Here is an 18,327-nt window from a genome sequence, read left to right as displayed (position 1 = left end):
AATTTGGTGACTAAGCTATCAAATAACATTTGCTATTATGTTGACTTTTAAACACTTAATTTCATATGTTATTGGAATGATTAACCATATTGCAAAAAGTAGGAGTAGGTGATTTTGCCTAATGGGTGTCCTCTTCCGTGGTCAGCCCACCTTTGACGGGTGTCTACTCAACCGCCCCTGTGCCATCTCTGATACAGAGGATGCAATTCCTGCTAAATTGAAAAGGCGAAACGGATACCTGCCTGTTTTAGTAGCCGACAATGGTTTCTTTCAACGACAGGGGATAGCTTCTAGCAAAACTACAACACGCGGACAGGGGGACTTTTACTGCGTCTGGTAGAATTCCAAAGCACTTAACACCCAGTCTTCTTGCTGGGGTCAACAGGGAGGCTCCCGGTCTACTGTAGTGCAGCTACTTCTGGCCTGGAACACAGCTGCTGGTTAACAGCTGTACAGCGTCAGGGCTCCACACTCAAGACCTTGAAGAGCTCACTGCACCCAATTAAATAACATATATTGCTGTTTTCGGGTAAAGCTTCTTGTGTCTTGGGAATGAATGTACCTAGAACTAAAGGACAGAAAGTACTTTGTTTCTCGGAGCTTTCTCAACTCAGCTTGGGCAATTTTCGCCCTCCTTATTAAGACCCCCGCCCCCAACCCCTTCCCATATACCACTCTTACTATGTACTAGACGGACAGTATAGCCTTTTTACTGAATGGCTGTAGGAAGGGAGAACTGAACCGGGGGCGGTGGGGTGGGATGCGGGTAGTATTAAAACATTTACTTGGTAGGGGAGGGACGGGTGCACTCACAAAACCCCCAATCGGCCTTACCCCGTGTCCAGCCCTAACTCCAGGTTCCCTTTCCTTGGACTGGGCTCGGGGGGAGTGGGGGAGGATGAGACGAACCCCGGGCGGGCGACCACAGCCTGTCCTCCACCCCTCCGCCACCCCCGGGCTGCATTCTCCCCACCGAAAAAAAGAGGAGCCGGGAGCCGACCTCGCCCCGACGCCGGGCCCCGCGGGTGGGGAAGGAGGGCCGGCGGCCGTGGGAGGAAGGCGAGTCCGCAGCCCCGCTACCGCTCCGATTGTTACGCGCCCTCAACTTCACAGAGTGCGGCACTCAGGGGGCGCAGCGCCGGGAGGAGCTGCGGCGGGAAAGCCGCGCCGCCGCCCGCGGTCTCCAGGCCAGCCGCCCGCGTTCTTCCGGCCAGCAGCCCGCGGCGGGGGAGGGGCAGCTGCCGCCCGCGTTCCCCGGCACCCGCGGCCGGCGGAAGGGCCGCGCGTCGCGGAAGCGCGGCCGCAGCTGAAGATCAGCTGCTGGAGGAGGCGGAGGAGAGGGAGGAGCCTGGGGGGGGGGGAAGGGAGGGAGGGGACCCTCAGGAAGCCGCGAACGCCACCGAGTGTCTGCACACCTCGCTCCGTCTGCCATGGCTGGTTAAAGAACCATCCGGATCGCTGCGCGGGGGGAGGGTTGGGTGGGGGGAGAGCGGCGGCCGCGCGTGAGGCCGAGGGAGGGGCGGCGGCGCGAGCGGCGGCGGCGGCGGTTCCAGCATGAAGAGGAGAGCTGGCCTGGGGGGCAGCATGAGGTCAGTGGTGGGCTTCTTGTCCCAGCGGGGCTTGCATGGGGACCCCCTGCTCACTCAGGACTTTCAGAGGAGACGCCTGCGAGGCTGCAGAAACCTCTACAAGAAGGACCTCCTCGGCCACTTCGGCTGTGTCAATGCCATTGAATTCTCCAACAATGGAGGCCAGTGGCTGGTCTCAGGTAAATCAACTCCCTTCCCCGCCCCGCGCCTCCCGGCCCCCTTTCAACCTCCCCTTTCGCTCTCCCTCACCACCCTCCTTCTCCCCTCCGCCCCCACCCCCTCCCTCCTCAACCCCTCTTCTGCGGTGGGAAGGTTTGGTGTCAAATTCAAACCCTTGCAGGGGAGGGAGGGGAAGGAGAGGATGTCTTCTGTTTAAAAAAAAAAAAAAAAAAAAAAAAAGACCTAAAATGGTTGACAGGTCCTTAATTCGATTTATCCCAAGTGCAAAGTGATCTCTCCTGATGACTGCCCTGGAAGTGTGGGTCGGGGATGAGGGGGGTGGGGGCGAGATTACCGCCTGACAAAGTTTGATGGGAAACTCTTGCTCCGTGTACTTTAAAAGGTGCGGGGGGCATTTTGGGGATTCGGAGGGGGAGGAGGCCGAGGCGCGCCGGAGGCCAGGGGGAGCTCGAGTCCCTGGCGCCGGCGTCCGGGAGAAGGGGCCTTGGGGCTGGGGGCCGGGCGGTGACAGGGCTGGCCGCCGAGGGGTCGGGGGCCGCGACTCGGGGGGCTGGCTGGGTGAGCGAGGAGAGGAGCCGGGCGGGTAGCTGTTGGCCGCCCCCCCGTCGGCGGCCTGAGGGGCCCGGCTCCATCTCCCCTTTGCTGTAGTGGCCTCTTCCGCGTTGTGTTTTTCTTACGGTGTGGGCAGTGCTGGGGGCTCTGGAGGCCACGGGGCACCGGCCAGAACTTGAACGCGTAACTTGTGAGTCGGGGGGTGGTGGGTGGGCGACCCCCAGAGACTTGTTGGCTGCAGCCCCCCGCCCGTACCCCCTTTGCCGGCCGCTGCCGTTGCAGGTGGTCTCCGCGCCTCCCCCCTCCCGCCCAGCTGGGCTCGGCTGCCCCCAGGCTCCCCCTCTGGTGTGGGGAAAGTGGCGAAATCGAGGCCGGGGCTCCGGCCCGACGGTGTAGGCCTCGCTCTCCCGGGGCTCCTAGCGACAGGCAGCTGAATCGATAGCCTATTGCTCCCGGGGAGGCCCGGGCCGGGCGGGCCGCGGCGACAGCTGCCCCAGGGGAGGTGCGCCTGCTGCCCGCGGGGGCGCTCGCCGCCGCCGCCCTCCTCCCGGGGGGTCTCGGGCGCCAGGTGGGCGAGTGGGGATGGGGTCCGCCGGGCGACTCCCCGAAAGCGGTTGAAGGGGGGAGGAGGGCGAAGACGGCTCGCCTTCTACCCGGCTCTCTCCCTTTTCCTGCGTTGAGAGGGAGGAAGCGGGAGCCCAGCGCTGGACGTGGCGCTTCGCTTCACCCAGGCCAGTCCCCGAATGGTTTTCTAATTTACGTCAGTGGGCAGCTGGCCAGAAACTTCTGCGATCATGGCAAAGCATCCGTCTTCATCGCGAGTAACAGTCGGAAGTGGCACGGGCGTACAGTCCAATTTAGGGGTAGCAGAGATAAGACTTGTGTGATCTTTTCACGATAAACCTTCTGGGGTTTCTCCAGAACTCACTTGACTTTTCCACCCTAGATCGTTTTCTCTTTGACTAGGTAGATTTTGGCCCTAGATCATCCGCTGAAGAAACCTGATATTCTACTTCAAGGCATACCCCAAACAAAAGCTTCCTTCCCCAACACTGCCAAAAATTCCGAGGGCAGAAATGGGGAAGATCTCTTTAGAGAGCTCACCGGTTTTTTTTTTTCCCCCTTCTGTATTTATTATACTCTAGTCTCCTTAACAGATTGATGTTTTCCAACAGAGATGTCCCCAGACACAAGGAAATTCTTCCTACTTGGTGAGGGAATTTGAGGGGTACTCTTACAGGCTGAACTAATTACGGTACAGTCATACGTTTCCCGACTTAACACTTTTTAAAAATAACAGATTTATTAAGATATAATTTACATGCCTTACAACTCACCCAGTTTAACTTAACACTTTTGAAGAAACACTGAAAATGTTGTCTCTTCTCAATAAGTTAACCCTTGCTCAGGACCTTCCCGTGTCTCAAATGAACCCCTTTTTCTCTAGTCTTGCCCAGGTAATTTATCTTAATTGTAGTCCTGTAGAAGAGGAGAGTCCTTTCCACAGGGCAGGCTCTGGCAAACCTCCTGGTTTCAGGCATTTATTTCCTTATTTTTCTAGGCCTGAGTTGCCCATCTCCATCATTACTTTCTGGGTTTCAGTCTTCTTCGCTCCTTCCTTACTCCTCCTCCTTCCCCTCCACACTTCCTCTAGCTCAGTCCTTCCTGTTTCCTTTTTATCTACTCCTGTGCTTGTTCCTGGTCCCTGGAACAGGACCCTGAGGGGCCCACACCGCCCCCCCCCCAGCTCCGATACACTTAGCTTTTCTTTCTTATTTCCTGAACAAAAACTTTTGGTTAAAAGCCTTTTTAGCTATTCACCTTCCATTATCAGTACAACTTAGGCTAACAGAAATTTCCTCCTGTTTGCTTCAGATAAGGAAGCCCCCTCTGGGAGTCATAAATACACCTTAACTTGTTAAAGCTAATTAAATATTGTTCTGGGAAGTCCTTCAATAATCTTCCCCAATTTAAAACTATTTAAAGTGTCAGGTTTACATATTCTCTTATCTGTCATTGTCCTTTAGCGGTTAACACCAGGGGAGAGGCTCTTAGGATTTTGAGGCTAATGCTCTGTATCCCTTATGTTTCACAATAATGTGGTGGGAGGCCAGACTCTACGATGGTAATGAGATTACCTTTATGTATTTTGTTGTTCTTGTATCTTGTTTGGATTGGTTAAAGACTTTAGAAAGCTGTGAGTAAAATGATAGTATGTTCATAGTTTGTTCACTGTTTTTATTTCCTAAATGTTTGGGCAGGCTCACATTTCTTGTAACTGACACATAACTATTTGGCAGAATTAACTTACACCTAGGGCAAAAATATTTGCATGGTTCCTGTGGCCTTATAAAATGTGGTTTGTTAAGGATACATCATTGCTGTTTTGTTCTAACAGCTGGCCCCTTTGCCAGGGCACAATGAGGCCAGCAGATACTAAGAGTGAGCCAGAGAAAATCAGGAAGGAGAAAAGGTGTTCTGCTGGGCAGTGAGACTGTGACAGCAACAAGTGGGAGGATTTTTTTTTTTTTTTAACATTAAAATACTTTTAACTTAAAAAGTGTTTTTCTTTATTGTTGTTCAGAAAAGGGCATTACTTTGCTATCCTGTAAGGCAGTGGGGGGTATACCATATATATAGTTGAAATCACTGTTGTGTCATTTAATGTGTGACCTTGTAGTCAAGTTGCTAAGCCTCTCTGGGTCTGCTTCCTGATGTACCAGCACTTACCTGAAGGGCTCTTGTGAGAATTACATTAGGTAAAGTTTAGGTTTGTGAGCTGAACAGTGTGACCTGTCTCTCAGAGAAAATGCTGAGCTTGTTTTCCTTCCCTGTGGTACTTTTAACCTGTGATATTATTAGCTGACACTTGTTCTTACAGTATTGGTAACAGACCTGTGGAAATGGGGCAGACAGGATAGTTTTGTGACTTTTTGATGTGGAATGAAAAGGCGCAAGGTACGTTGAAGTACTACTCATAAGAGATCCTACCAACATCAAGGAATTTATGCCAGAACACATATTTGGGGGATATCCTGGGTTTACCCTTTAAGTCTTTGGTTGCATCTAAAAATACTATTTTCCCTGAAATTGATATTTAAGACTAATTGATAATGAGAACCTGTATGAACTTAGTATGAAGTTTTAAGTTTCAGTGAGAGATTATGATCTCTTTCTTGATGCTTATGACTAAATGTAGGAAAAGCACCTTCAGAAGTTTTTCCAATAGCATCTGTAACTGTACTGTTTCAGCGTTAGTTAATAGGAGTTGTGCATGGGGAGAAACATTTAACTATATCTACTTGGTCATAATATTTATAAGTGATAAGTTTATAAGTTTAGTTCTATTTCTGTTTCATGTGGGTCTCTGACTTTATTATCATAAGTTAGGTAGCGATTAATAGCATGAATTCTGGAGTCAGGCTGCCTGGGGGTGAATATCAGCTACTTGCTAACTGGGTTACCTTTGTTAAGTCACTCACTCTCCGATTCCTCAGCTATATATTAAGAGCAGTAATACCCCACAGGGTGTGGTGAGGACTGTAGAAATAACACTTGTTAAGTTCTTAGCACCAGAGCCTAGCCCCTGCTTTTGCTCTGGTTGCTGTTGCTGCAAAGCTTTGTATGGTTATTTAGCTTGACCCTCACCAAAAGCTTTTAGGAGATTGACACTTTCAATATCTAACATTTATTTGCGTGTAGGACTTTCAATATCTAACATTTATTTGTGCATAGGACCATACAATGTGAAAAATTGAGAAAGCTCTCAATGAGATGAACTGTTAAAAATGCTTTGTAAGGGGTGCCTGGGTGGCTCAGTGGGTTAAAGCCTCTGCCTTCGGCTCAGGCTCAGGTCATGATCCCAGTGTCCTGGGATTGAATCCCGAATTGGGCTCTCTGCTCAGTGGGGAGCCTGCTTCCCCTCCTCTCTCTCTGCCTGCCTACTTGTGATCTCTGTCAAGTAAATAAAATCTTTAAAAAAAAAAAAATGCTTTGTAAATAAGCTTAACCCCAGTATTCTCATCAAAGCGTATTTTTAAACATCAAATAATAGCTGTGATAATAACCATATGCTCGATTTGAACCTATCAATTAATGATCATTCCTGTTTCCCAATCGCTAATTCTGTCAATTTTATGGAATCAGTTTTTTTGTCAGTTCATCTAAAAGCATGTTATCTACAGGTAAAGTGTTTGGCTTTAGCCGGTGGAATAAAGTTTTAGCCTTATTAGAACTTCTCATGTGTTTAGTTGGAATGAATTTGTTGGTCTAGTGGTTAATTTATCAGGAAAAATATGGCTAGTGGTAGGGCAGATATGTGACTTGAAAAAGCTTTCATAGTACATACATTTCAATAAGGGGATTAGGGAATCAATTGGATTTTCTCTGGGCCTTTCTATTTACCCATAATCCATTGCTGTGAAGGTGTTAAATTTTATCTTTTGGTCTATCAATTAATACAACAAATAGTTTTTGAGTGCATAGTTTATAAAGCAGAAGCAATTAGAACAGAAATGATCAATCAGGTATAAACCATGCTCTTTACCTTGCATTTTAGGAACATTTACTTAGCATCTGTAAGAGTCCATGGCCCTTTAAAAAATGTTTTCCCTCTGCTTTATGATACTTTAGAGGATACCTGATTTTTTTCTGGTTTGCTATACTTATTATAGCAAATAATCCTCTTGTTTATGAGTTTTAGCGGGAAAGAAAGGGCTCGTTAGAGATGGCCTTGGAAGACATTGCTATGATGAATTATAGAGATCGTGTCATAAGGATAAGGTAACATGGATATTTATAGATGCACATTATTTTTCCCACTTGTTCTTCAGTCAGCTAATTGATACCTATCAGAGATTGGCAGATTTAGAATTATGCCTAGGTTTGTCACTTCTATTTTAAAATAAGCTAGTGAGGGGGCGCCTGGGTGGCTCAGTCATTAAGGGTCTGCCTTTGGCTCAGGTCATGATCCTGGGGCCTTGGATGGAGCCCTGAGCCCTGTATCAGGCTCCCTGCTCAGCGGGAGGCCTGCTTCTCCCTCTCCCATTCCTCCTGCTTGTGTTCCTCTCTTGCTCTCTCTCTGTGTCAAATAAATAAATAAAATCTAAAATAACAAAATAAGCCAGTGAGGTTGAACTGATGACCCACCAGTTTTATTACACATTATTAGCACAGCAAAAAGTTGTCTTTGTGTTCTGTATTGTTCAAAGGATCGTCACTGCTTAACTTAATGCCAGTGTGTTTTTGATTTTACTAAGAGTTTCTGAGAGGAGCAGTAGCCCTCAGTTATGTATCTTGGGGACGACACAAGTACTCATTCACTGATTATTGTTAGATTTGGTTGTAAAGTGCAGTTGGAATCCTTTAGATCAGGGAAGCTTTACTGACCAGTAGAACTTGAAACACAGATAGATGCTGCCTTCTGAATTGTGAGTTAAGAAGTAGTTTCATTTATCTTATGCATTGAGCCAAGTGAAGGTCGCTTCCATTTGTTAATAAACAGCACTTAATTTTAATTTTTTCTTTTTTATGGTTTCAAGAAGGAAGTAATTGCTTTTTTTATTGTTTTAGTCTGAATTTAGATACTCAAGGGTAGTATTAAAGCCTTTTAAAATTAAAGGAACTAAAACCCTAATTCAAATGAAGATTGTGTAGCTTAAGAAGGAATCAGTTCTATTTTCAATTTTTGGTAACCCACATAAGTATTGTCTCTTAACAGTTAACTGAATATTTATCTGTTAAGGTTAACCTCAGATTATTGTGAGAATGTGAAATTACACTTCTTTTCTACTTGATTCTCTGTTGTGTTTAAAATTTTGATTTTAAGTTATAAGGGTTAGGTTACTATTTGCCTGTGGATATGTAAGCTGATTTTAAGTGATCTTTGAATAAATAAATGGAAAAGTTAACCAGCATATATAAAATATTTTTAATGAATTTATTGCTTAAGGTGAGGTTAAAATTTTTTAAAGTCAATGTAAAGAAAAATAATGGTGAATGTGTTACATGGATATGGCAGAAATCAAAAGTTGATTGAGATTGACTGAAGCTCTGGAAGTACTGCTTTAGGTAGTCTTTTTTGTATCTTCTTTCTTCCTCATTGACTCAGAGAGAAGGAAAGATCTTCATATTATGGAAAGGGGAATGGAAAAGTAGAAAGATGACTTGCCCGGAGCTGCCTTGTTAGTATTTGGCAGTCCGCAGGTCAAGTAGGGCCCATTGCTCTGAGGCATGTGCTGTTTCTGAGTTGCCTTTTTATATTTTTCTTTCCCTTTTCTTATAGGGTAATTTATCTTTTCTGAATCTTTTAAAAAATTGAAAACTGAAAAATGAGCAATTTCTGAGCGCATGTGCAACTCTAGTTGCTCCTCTTAGATGATTAATTATATTTCTGTGTTTTGCTGTAAATAAAGTTAACTTGTTCCACACAGGTATCTTATGTTTATTTGTTCATTAAAAATATTTAATGGGAATATACTGTGTGTGCCTCTTTAATCTTAATTAGCTTATAATGTATGCCAGGCTCTCTGCTAAGCATTTCATATGTTTTATTTGCCACTTGGAGAATAGCCAGTATTATCTATGGCCTAGTCATTTGAAGGTTTTGTATTCATTGTCATAACTAGGTGCTAAAAAAATCAAGACAGGACACCGATCAATGAGTGCTGAGGGTTCTGTAATGCAGAGAACAGGTAGGGCATTGGTGGAAGAATAGATATTGGAATTCATTGTTTCTGGTTAAAATGAAGTGAAATCTAATTCTAGGGATGAAAAAAGGTTATTACCTTGGCCTGTTACCTTGGTCTTTGTAGGAAATTTGGTTCCAGTAGCTGCTTCCGAAGTTTTTGTTTTTTTCAGCTTTAATACTTATTAGTCACCGCTGCCAACATAAGCCTCCCAGAACTTAACTGTCATGATCACACATCTGCTGCTGATCCCTCAAAAAAATCTACAGTGCTCCCCAGGGTCCACCAAATTAAATAGGAATGCCTTACCTGATGTTCATCTGAGACATTGCTGTTCACAAAGATAAATGTTAAACAAAAAATAGCTAATTTTTGAGCATGTCATTCATTTATCACATATTATTTGGGGGTGTTTCCTATGTCAGGCACATTTATGTATGTGACCACATTTAATACTTAACCTTACCAACGGTAGGGTTAGTGCTGTTATCCTTATTTTACATATGAAGAAACTGAGGCACAGGGAAGTTAAGTGACTTCCAAGGCTCATGTAGTTTGGGGTAGAGTTGGATTTGCAGCCGGAGTCTGCTGGAGCAGCTGAGATTTGCTGACTACTCTGAAATTTTTAGACTGTTCTGTAGGCTCTGACTTTCCCAACATTCTCTTCTCTTGCTATCACACCGATACTTTGCTAACTGCTTTTCCCTCTGCTTTTGTGTAAATGAAGAAAGGGGTATAGCTGTGGGGATAGATCAGTGGGCTTCAAGCCAGTAAGCATAGTTCTAGTCATAGCTACCATATACACCCCTCCATCAGAACTCTCTTGGTGCTAGAAATCACTTCACCTAGACGTTGGTCTTGACAGTCATCTAAAGTCTCCTTCTTCCTTACGCTTTGTGTGTTTACACTTGTTTACATAAACCATGTAACTTCACACTGGGTTAAACTTTACCTGCGAAGTGTAATTAGGAGTGGTTTATTCTGGTTACCGGTTTGGTTCCTCTTCTCCATTAGCCCAACCGAAAATACAAACAACATACATGACTCATACTGTTTACTGAGCCTGTAATTTGAGTTAGATTATCTCCTGAAAGCATACTGGTTGAGTACATTTGCCTGATTTTATCCAAAAGAAATAGGTGTCTCCTCATAAGGACATAGATGAATAAGGATAAAGTGCTTTTTGGAAGAAGTTTAAACAGTGTAACATGGGATAATTTGCCCAGAGAATACTGGTAAGTCATTTGGAAGTACATTGGCACAGACACAATATCAACAAAGGAAGGTATGACTCCTAGACCAAATGATAAGCCTGTTTAATCCTTAGTGAGCTTAACTAGAATGTTTTGCAAATAAAATTTACTTCTGTCACCAGCAACTGCACTTGCTTCTGTGAGAAAGAAGACATTTCCTTTCCAAGGTTATTCACAGATTACGTTAACAAGGAGGGTTAGAATCCACTTGTTCTTCACATCAGTTATCCTAAGTCAGGAATTCAGGGAAAGACTTGACAACAGCAGTTTGTCACTTTGGTTATCTGCTCTCCCCATACCTTTACAGTCACACTTTCCTTGATACCTTACTCACTCATTGCACTTCGCAGTGTTGATACCCAAGATTCTATCACACACCTCTCAGGATGCAGAATTGACATGCATTGGAGGTGAAGTCCCTGTGCCCTGAGAATTTTTTTCTTATTCTGGCTAATTTTAAAATGGAAGTTACATTCTGGAGGATTGGGGCATGTAGGAATCAATGAGAAAATGGCACCTGAGGAAATTGATAGGTTTATAACAGATCCTAGTAGTGGAGATGTTGGTGGAAAGACTGATTCCCATCTTCCCTTTTGCTTCTGCTTGGCTCCTACCCCTTGATACAGCAAGGTAAGATTACCTTATATAGTTGTTAAGGTAACTCTGTAGGTCCCCCGCCTACCTTGCTGTGGTCTGGTCACCTGATAACAAGGTGACCATATATTCTGGTTTACTTGGGACTATCCCAATTTCCCCATTGTGCCAGTACAATTATTAACACTCCTTTCATTCTTAAAAAAAGTCCTAATTTCAATGGTAAGTTATATGGCTACTCATAATCACCTGAGCTGCCTGGAACTCAAGTAAAACTGAAGCCGTACTCTCTTAGCTCTTCCTGTTCACCATCTAATGCCTCTGTGAGAAAGCCTGCAAGCCTCCATTCTGTTGTCAGGTCTTTCAGCTGCCACTTTTAAGGTACTGTGTTGAGCCTGAGAGGCTGAGTGGTTGGTTAGTCATTTGTTCCTACCTTTCTTATTAGAAAGCAGTAGAGACAGCTAAAACTGTTAAGAAAATGCTACATCCAGAGCCTAGAAGTTACCCCTTCCTTTGTATATACCTCCTCTTAGAGTTATTGTTCTGATGTTCTCTTGTACTTCTTCCTTCCCCCCTTTAAAAAAGTCTTCCTGTGGGTTTTTTTCTTTTGCAGTTCATTTTAAGGAAAAGTGTTTTGGGGAATGATTCCCCGCTGAGTGGGATTTTTTTTCCCCTGAGGTGTTTTTATCCAAAATGTTGTGTGATGTTGATGTTAAAACTACGGTAAGGGCGCCTGGGTGGCTCAGTCGGTTAAGCGACTGCCTTCAGGTCAGGTTGTGATCTCGGAATTCCAGGATCAAGTTCCACATCGGGTTCCCAGCTCCATGGGGAGTCTGCTTCTCTCCATGGGGAGTCAGCTCTCATGCTCTCTCTCTCACTCTCTTTCTCTCTCTCAAATGAATAAATAAAATCTTAAAGAAAAAAAAAGCTATGTTGTTAAAACTCCATGTTATGGAATATCTGCCCAGCACCAGAATACATTTGGAGTAAAAGTTGGCCCCTCGAATGTATAGATTGGCCCTGGGAAGGATTTTCAGGAATTGTAGCTTTTCAGGTATATGGCCAGTTGGCTCTAGACTATCTTTCATGTTGTGAAATGACATCAGTAAAGAAGTTTAGGGGCACCTGGTGGCTTGGTTGTTAAGCGTCTGCCTTCGGCTCAGGTCATGATCCCAGATCCTGGCATGGAGCCCCACATTGGGGTCCCTGCTCAGGAGGAAGCCTGGTTCTCCCTTCTCCCACTCCCTCTGCTTGTGTTCCCTCTCTCGCTCTGTCTCTCTGTGTCAAATAAATAAATAAAATCTTTAAAAAAGGGTTTAAGAGATCTGGTTTAGAGGCCTAATTTCACCATTGTCACTGTGCTCTTTTACTACTAATGTTCTGTCTCTGTAGAATCATAGAATTTTATTGCCGGAAAAGATGAATGGTCATCTAATTGAAGCTTTTAATTTTACTTATAGGGACACAGAAGAGCAAAGAAGTGATTTGCCCAGTAGTTTGCAACTAGTTAAATAGTACAGTCAAGATTAAAAACTGGTCTCTCAGTAGGGAAAGTCACGAGGTTCTGTGTTTCTAAAGGGCTTTACTCAGGTAAAGTGTTAAACTCTTTTGTTGGCTTCCTCTGCCATTACATTCTTTCCTTATTTATTTTTTAAAAAGATTTTATTTATTTATTTATTTGACAGAGAGAGAGAAAGAGAGATCACAAGTAGGCAGAGAGGCAGGCAGAGAGAGAAGGGGAAGCAGGCTCCTTGCTGAGCAGAGAGCCCGATGTGGGGCTCGATCCCAGGACCCTGAGATCATGACCTGAGCTGAAGGCAGAGGCTTAACCCACTGAGTCACCCAGGCGCCCCACATTCTTTCCTTATTTATTTTTTTAGATTTATTTATTTTAGAGAGAGTGTGCACGTGTGAACAGTGGTCGGGGGCAGGAGCAGAGGGAGATGGGGAGAGAGAATCCTCAAGTAGATTCTCTGCTGAGTGCAGAGCCCAACACAGGGCTTAATCCCAGGACCCTGAAATCATGACCGGAACTGAAATCAAGAGTCAGACACTTAACCAACTGTGCCACCCCGGCGCCCCACTGCTACTACATTTTATGTGCAGTTTCATTGTCCCTGAACATGGTTGTTTTGAGTAAGTTGGCAGTGCCCGTTATTTTAGAGATAAGTCAGTAGAGATTTTCCAGGTTGGAGGCACACTGTCACTGGCTGAGTCTCGACTTTTAATTCTTCGTCAGCCTATACTTCCCTACTTTGAAAAGTCTGTTTCCTTCCAAGAACATTACTCAGGAGGAGGAATTTTCTGCAAACCTAGGTGCCTATCAAAATCATGTTATATAGCTTCTCTCATTCTGAATTTCCATTCAAGTCTTGTATCTAATTTCAGTTGTATCTTTTGTGTTACTACTTAAGGCCAAGTGACTAATTGGAACCTCTGAGGATTGTTTTGTTTCCTTTTGTAGTGGTGTCTTGACCAAGTTTGATGGTTTATACAGATACCACTCACTCTCTGCCATAGATGACTGAAGCATGTGTTTTTGCCTTCCACATACTAGCAAGAAACAATTGAGATTTGCATGTTTGGCAACCAGCTTCAAGCAGCCCTTGACTCTCAGGGTTGACATCTCTGTTTATACCTGCTTATGGGTGGGTATCGTGTGCCTTCCTCAAAGGACTAAAAAGCATTGGGCTTGCATTGGCTCAACTTTTTTAGAATTGCTCAAGCAGAGAAAAGAAAGCTTTATTATGTTGTTAATGTTGCTTATGCAAGGAATTTTGCAAAAGTTAGGCAGTGTTTTTATTTTTAAAAAGGAAAAAATCAGAAACTATTCAGAATAAATGAAGAGAGTGTCTGTGATATAATCAGGAGACATATTGTCCAGGTTAGTTCTGTATGGAAGAAGTGAGACTGGACATGATCTGTGGTCTGGGAGTACCTTGTAGTGCATCATACTATCTTAATAACTTCCTTGTGATTCCTTACTGTTATTGAGACACAAGAATCTGTTTTTAGTGTTCCCCTAGCTCTATTTGAGGAGCTTTTGTTTGACATCTCATTAATTCCTTCCTTTACTATTGAGAATTTCCTGTTGAATCATGCAAGTCAGTAGAATAGGGTACTTAGAAGATAGGCTTCCCATTTATTCACAAGTTTTTAAAAAGATCTATATTAACTGTAGGAAATTCAGAAAATAAAGAGATAAAGGAAGTACATCCACCTACTCAGGATGACCATTTTTGACACAGGTGACATATTTTAGCCTTTTTTGTATGCATATGTACATATTTTAAAAATAAAATTGGGGGGCACCTGGGTGGTTAAGTGTCCAACTCTTGATTTCAGCTCAGATCATGATCTCAGGCTCCTGGGATGGAACCCCAGGTTGGGCTCTGTGCTCATCCGGGAGTTTGCTTGAGATCCTCTCTCTCCCTCTTCCTCATCCCCTCCTTCTACTCGTGTTCTCATGCTCTCTCCCTCTCTCTCTCAAATAAATAAATCTTTTAAAAATTTTTTAAAAAATTAGATTTAGGGCGTGCCTGGGTGGCTCAGTCAATTAAGCGGCTGCCTTCAGCTCAGGTTGGGATCGAGCCCCACATCGGGCTTTCTGCTCAGTGGAGAGCCTGCTTCTCCCTCTCCCTCTGCCTGCTGCTCTGCCTGCTTGTGCTTTCTCTCTGTCTCTCTAATAAATAAAATCTTTAAAAAAATTAGAATTAGGTGATCTCTGCTGCCTTGTAACTGTCTTCTTAATATTAACATTTTTTGGGTAGGTCATTGACTATTTCTCAAAAGCAGGGTTTCTCAGCCTCAACAGTATTGACATTGGGGCTGGGTAATTCTTTGTTATGGGGGGGCTGTCCTGTGTGCTGTAGCATGTTTAGCAGCATCCATGGCCTCTGACCAGTATACGCCAACAGCACCTCCCCTGTTGTGATGACAAAAATGTCTTCAGACGTTGCCAAATGGTTCAGGCGCGAGATCACTCTGGGTAAGAACCACTTTCGAAATAAAAAATTCTTAAACTCTTTGGTCTCAGGATCTCTGAAAAGTCATTGAAGACCTCAAAGAACTTTATGTGGGTCATCTTTATCAGTTTTTACTGTATTAGAATTTAAAGCTGGTAAAGCTTAAAAATTCGTTTAAGACGGGAAATAATAAACCTTATATTAACATAATAATATAATAACGAAAAGTAACTATTTTCCAAAATAATAAATAGTGAGAGGAGTAACATTGTCACCTCTTTCCACCTTTTTAATGTCAGACATTATGAAGGCATTTACATTTAATCTGTTGTGGAATATTGGTTTAGCTGACATATATGAAGAAAATTCAGCCTTACACAGGTATGTAATTAGAAAAGGGAAGAGTATTTTAATGCCTTATCAGATGACTGTGCATATTCTTTGAGATTATATCAAAACTCAACAAGTGGAAGTTTCTTAGATCAGTTGCATTGTAGAATCTGAAACCATACCAGAGAGATTTTCGGTCTGTTATATTAAAATCCTTCAGTCTGTGGGAGCGCCTGGGTGGCTCAACTGGTTAAGCAGCTGGCTCTTGGTTTAGGCTCAGGTCATGATCTCTCAGGGTCATGAGTAGGGGAGTCTTCTTGAGACTCTCCTTTTGACCCTTTGCCCCTCCTCACCCCTGTGTGCACACGTGTGTGCATGCTTTCTAAATAAATAAATAAGCAAATACATACATAAATAGAATCTTTAAGAAAAAAGCCTTCTCCTTAGGTTGCTGGCTTTTCTTGAAAAATTCAAAGATCAGGCAATCTTGAGGCTGCATTCCTCTATGGCTATAACTGGCTGGAGCTCAGTAGCAGCTTGTTCTTTAAAAGGGTTATATGTTCTCCAGTCCGCCCTTCACTCTGACAGGTTTCCCTCATTTGCTTTGTCCTGGCCCCTGTTGTATTTGAGAGGCTGGATTGTATCCTGTAAGGAGTACAGTCTCTGGACCCAGAGTACCTGGCTGGGATTCAGATCCTCAATCCCACTCTTGATTGCTGTGTACCTTCAGGATAGTTAGTTTTTCTGTAGTTTTATCTGGATAATAAGGATAACAACAATACCTTTTTGATAAGATAGTTAAAAGGATTAGAAGAGCCACTAAATGTAAAATCCTTAGGATAGCCCCTGGCCCAGAGTAAATTTAGCTATGTTAGCTATTGTTGGAGTTCAAACGGCATACGATTGGCTAACATTTCTGTAGCTCACACTGTGTATCAGGCAATGGGCCAAGCCCTCCACACAGATCTATCTCATTAATCCTAACATAACACTATAAAATAGGTGGGGTTATTTTCTCAGTTTTGCAGAGGAGAGGATACAAGCAAGAGAGGTTAAGTTACCTGCCTAAAGGTGCTCAGCTAGTAAGTGGTAGTTACATCCAGAGTTGAACCTTTGCACTTGTATGCCAAGCCTAGGGTTTTGAATGCTGTGCTGCCTCATGCTACGTCTGCCTCTAAAATAGGTCTAATTACAGAAGTGGCAGGCTTGGGTAAATGGAGATAGGGCTCTTAATGTTTTCGTAAGTGATTTGAGGAGAGTATGCATATGATTTGAGGAGAGTATGCATATAAATATCTCAGATTTATGTATGACATCATTTCCTTCCAGTAGTGAAGCACCAATGAGGATAAACTGCAGGCAACTCTTTTTGTCCGGATGGAATGAGAGAGCAGAAGAGTGACTACTCTCTTTTTCTTTCTTTCTTTTCTTTTCTTTTTTTTTTTTTTTTTTTGGAGAGAGAGAGCTTGTGAGGGTGGAGACAGAGAGAGAGAATCTTAAGTAGGCTCTACACCCAGCAGAGCCAAACCAGGGCTCAGTCTCATGACCCCTGAGAGTAACCTGAGCTGAAACCAAGAGTTGGAGCTTAGCTGACTGAGCCATCTAGGTGTCCCTGATTACTACTGACTTTCAGAGTAGGTAAATGTAAAATAAAACAATGAAGAAAAATAACAGACTGCATGATGTGCTTCAAGATATTCAGTAAGGACTTAAGAGTTGTTTTGGTGTATTATTTGAAGGTCAAAAAGGCCAGCAAACATTTCAAACCCATTAGGATAACTGTTACTTAAAAACAACACAAGACCGTGGACTCTGGGCAGCCAGGGTCAGTGAAGGATCTCAAGATGGCTGGGCGAAAACTTGCTCTAAAAACTATTGACTGGGTAGCTTTTGGGGAGATCATACCCCGAAACCAGAAGGCCATTGCTAACTCCCTGAAATCTTGGAATGAGACACCTCCAAGTTGGCCTCTGCCCCTGAGAAACCCCCTACTATCGACTGGGCTTACTAAAAGGCCAATGTGGTGAAGGCTGGCTTGGTAGATGACTTTGAGAAGAAGTTCAATGCCCTGAAGATTCCTGTGCCAGAGGATAAATACACTGTTCAGTTGGATGCTGAAGAAAAAGAAGATGTGAAAAGTTGTGCCAAGTTTTTGTCTCAAAGGCCAGGATTGTGGAATACGAGATACAGCTGGAGAAGCTAAGGAACATAGTTCCCTTTGATCAGATGACCATTGAGGACCTGAATGAAGCCTTCCCAGAAACAAATTAGACAAGAAGTATCCCTATTGGCCTCACAAGCCAATCAAAAATGTATAAACTTGAGGTGGGGAGAGAGCTCTGGCCCTCGTATTATAAACACTGTACATTTAAGAAAAAAAAAAAAAAAACCAAGACCAAAACAAAATAATAGGTGTTGGTGAGGATGTGGAGAAATTGGAAGTCTAGTGCAGTGTTGGTTGGTGGGAATGTAGGATGGCACAGCCACTGTGAAAACAATACTCAGAAATAGTTTTCAGTTCCTCAGAAAAGTAAACAGAATTACTGTATTAGCCAGGAATTTCATTTTTGGGTATAAACCCCAAAGAATTGAAAGCAGGGAGTTGAACAGATAATTTGTACACTCATGTTCATAATAGCATATTCACTATAGCCAAAGATTGGGAGCATGAATGGACAAACAAAATGTGGTATATACATAAAACAGAATATTATTCAGCCTTAAAAAGGAAATTCTGACACATGCCACAAAATATGTATTGAACCATGAAGACATTATGATGAAATAAGCTAATCATAAAAGGACAAATATTATTTGAGTCCATTTATATGAGGTACTTAGAGTAGTTGAACTCCTGGAGACAGAAATAGGGTCTCTAGAGTTAGAATCATGGTTGCCAAGGGCAGGGGAGAGTCAGGAATGGAGATTTATTTTTTTGTACAGAATTTCAGATTGGGAGGATGAAAAAGTTTTGGAGATGGGTGGTGGTGATACTTGCATAACAATGTGAAAATGTGAATGTATTTAATGCCACAAAACTCTACACTTGAAAATGATTTAAAAACCCAGCAAAATGCCAGGCATCTCTAGGAGAAAAATAATGGAGACAATGGAAAATGCTTTTCTTTCCTGTGTAATGTGGTAGGGCAGACTCGCTTAAAATTCACAGTAGTATTTT

At 43.4% G+C, this 18,327-nt stretch overlaps 1 protein-coding gene and 1 pseudogene across 1 annotated transcript in view; both read left to right on the top strand.

The window, feature by feature from the left end:
* Positions 1-131: 131 nt before the first annotated feature.
* Positions 132-17,509, top strand: LOC116862958 (annotated as a pseudogene).
* The window catches only part of LOC116862959 (DDB1- and CUL4-associated factor 5-like), a gene marked incomplete at its 3' end in the record, with an annotated part of 54,031 nt that continues 37,062 nt past the window's right edge, over positions 1,359-18,327 (top strand). The window contains exon 1 of the mRNA XM_032850403.1: positions 1,359-1,768. Coding sequence (XP_032706294.1) covers positions 1,555-1,768 — 214 coding nt within the window. The remainder of the gene's footprint in view (positions 1,769-18,327) is intronic.

Source organism: Lontra canadensis, unplaced genomic scaffold (assembly GCF_010015895.1).
Source record: "Lontra canadensis isolate GAN:19392208 unplaced genomic scaffold, GSC_riverotter_1.0 scaffold413, whole genome shotgun sequence".
In the NCBI taxonomy this organism is placed as follows: domain Eukaryota; kingdom Metazoa; phylum Chordata; class Mammalia; order Carnivora; family Mustelidae; genus Lontra; species Lontra canadensis.
This window is presented reverse-complemented; position numbering and strand designations above follow the sequence as displayed.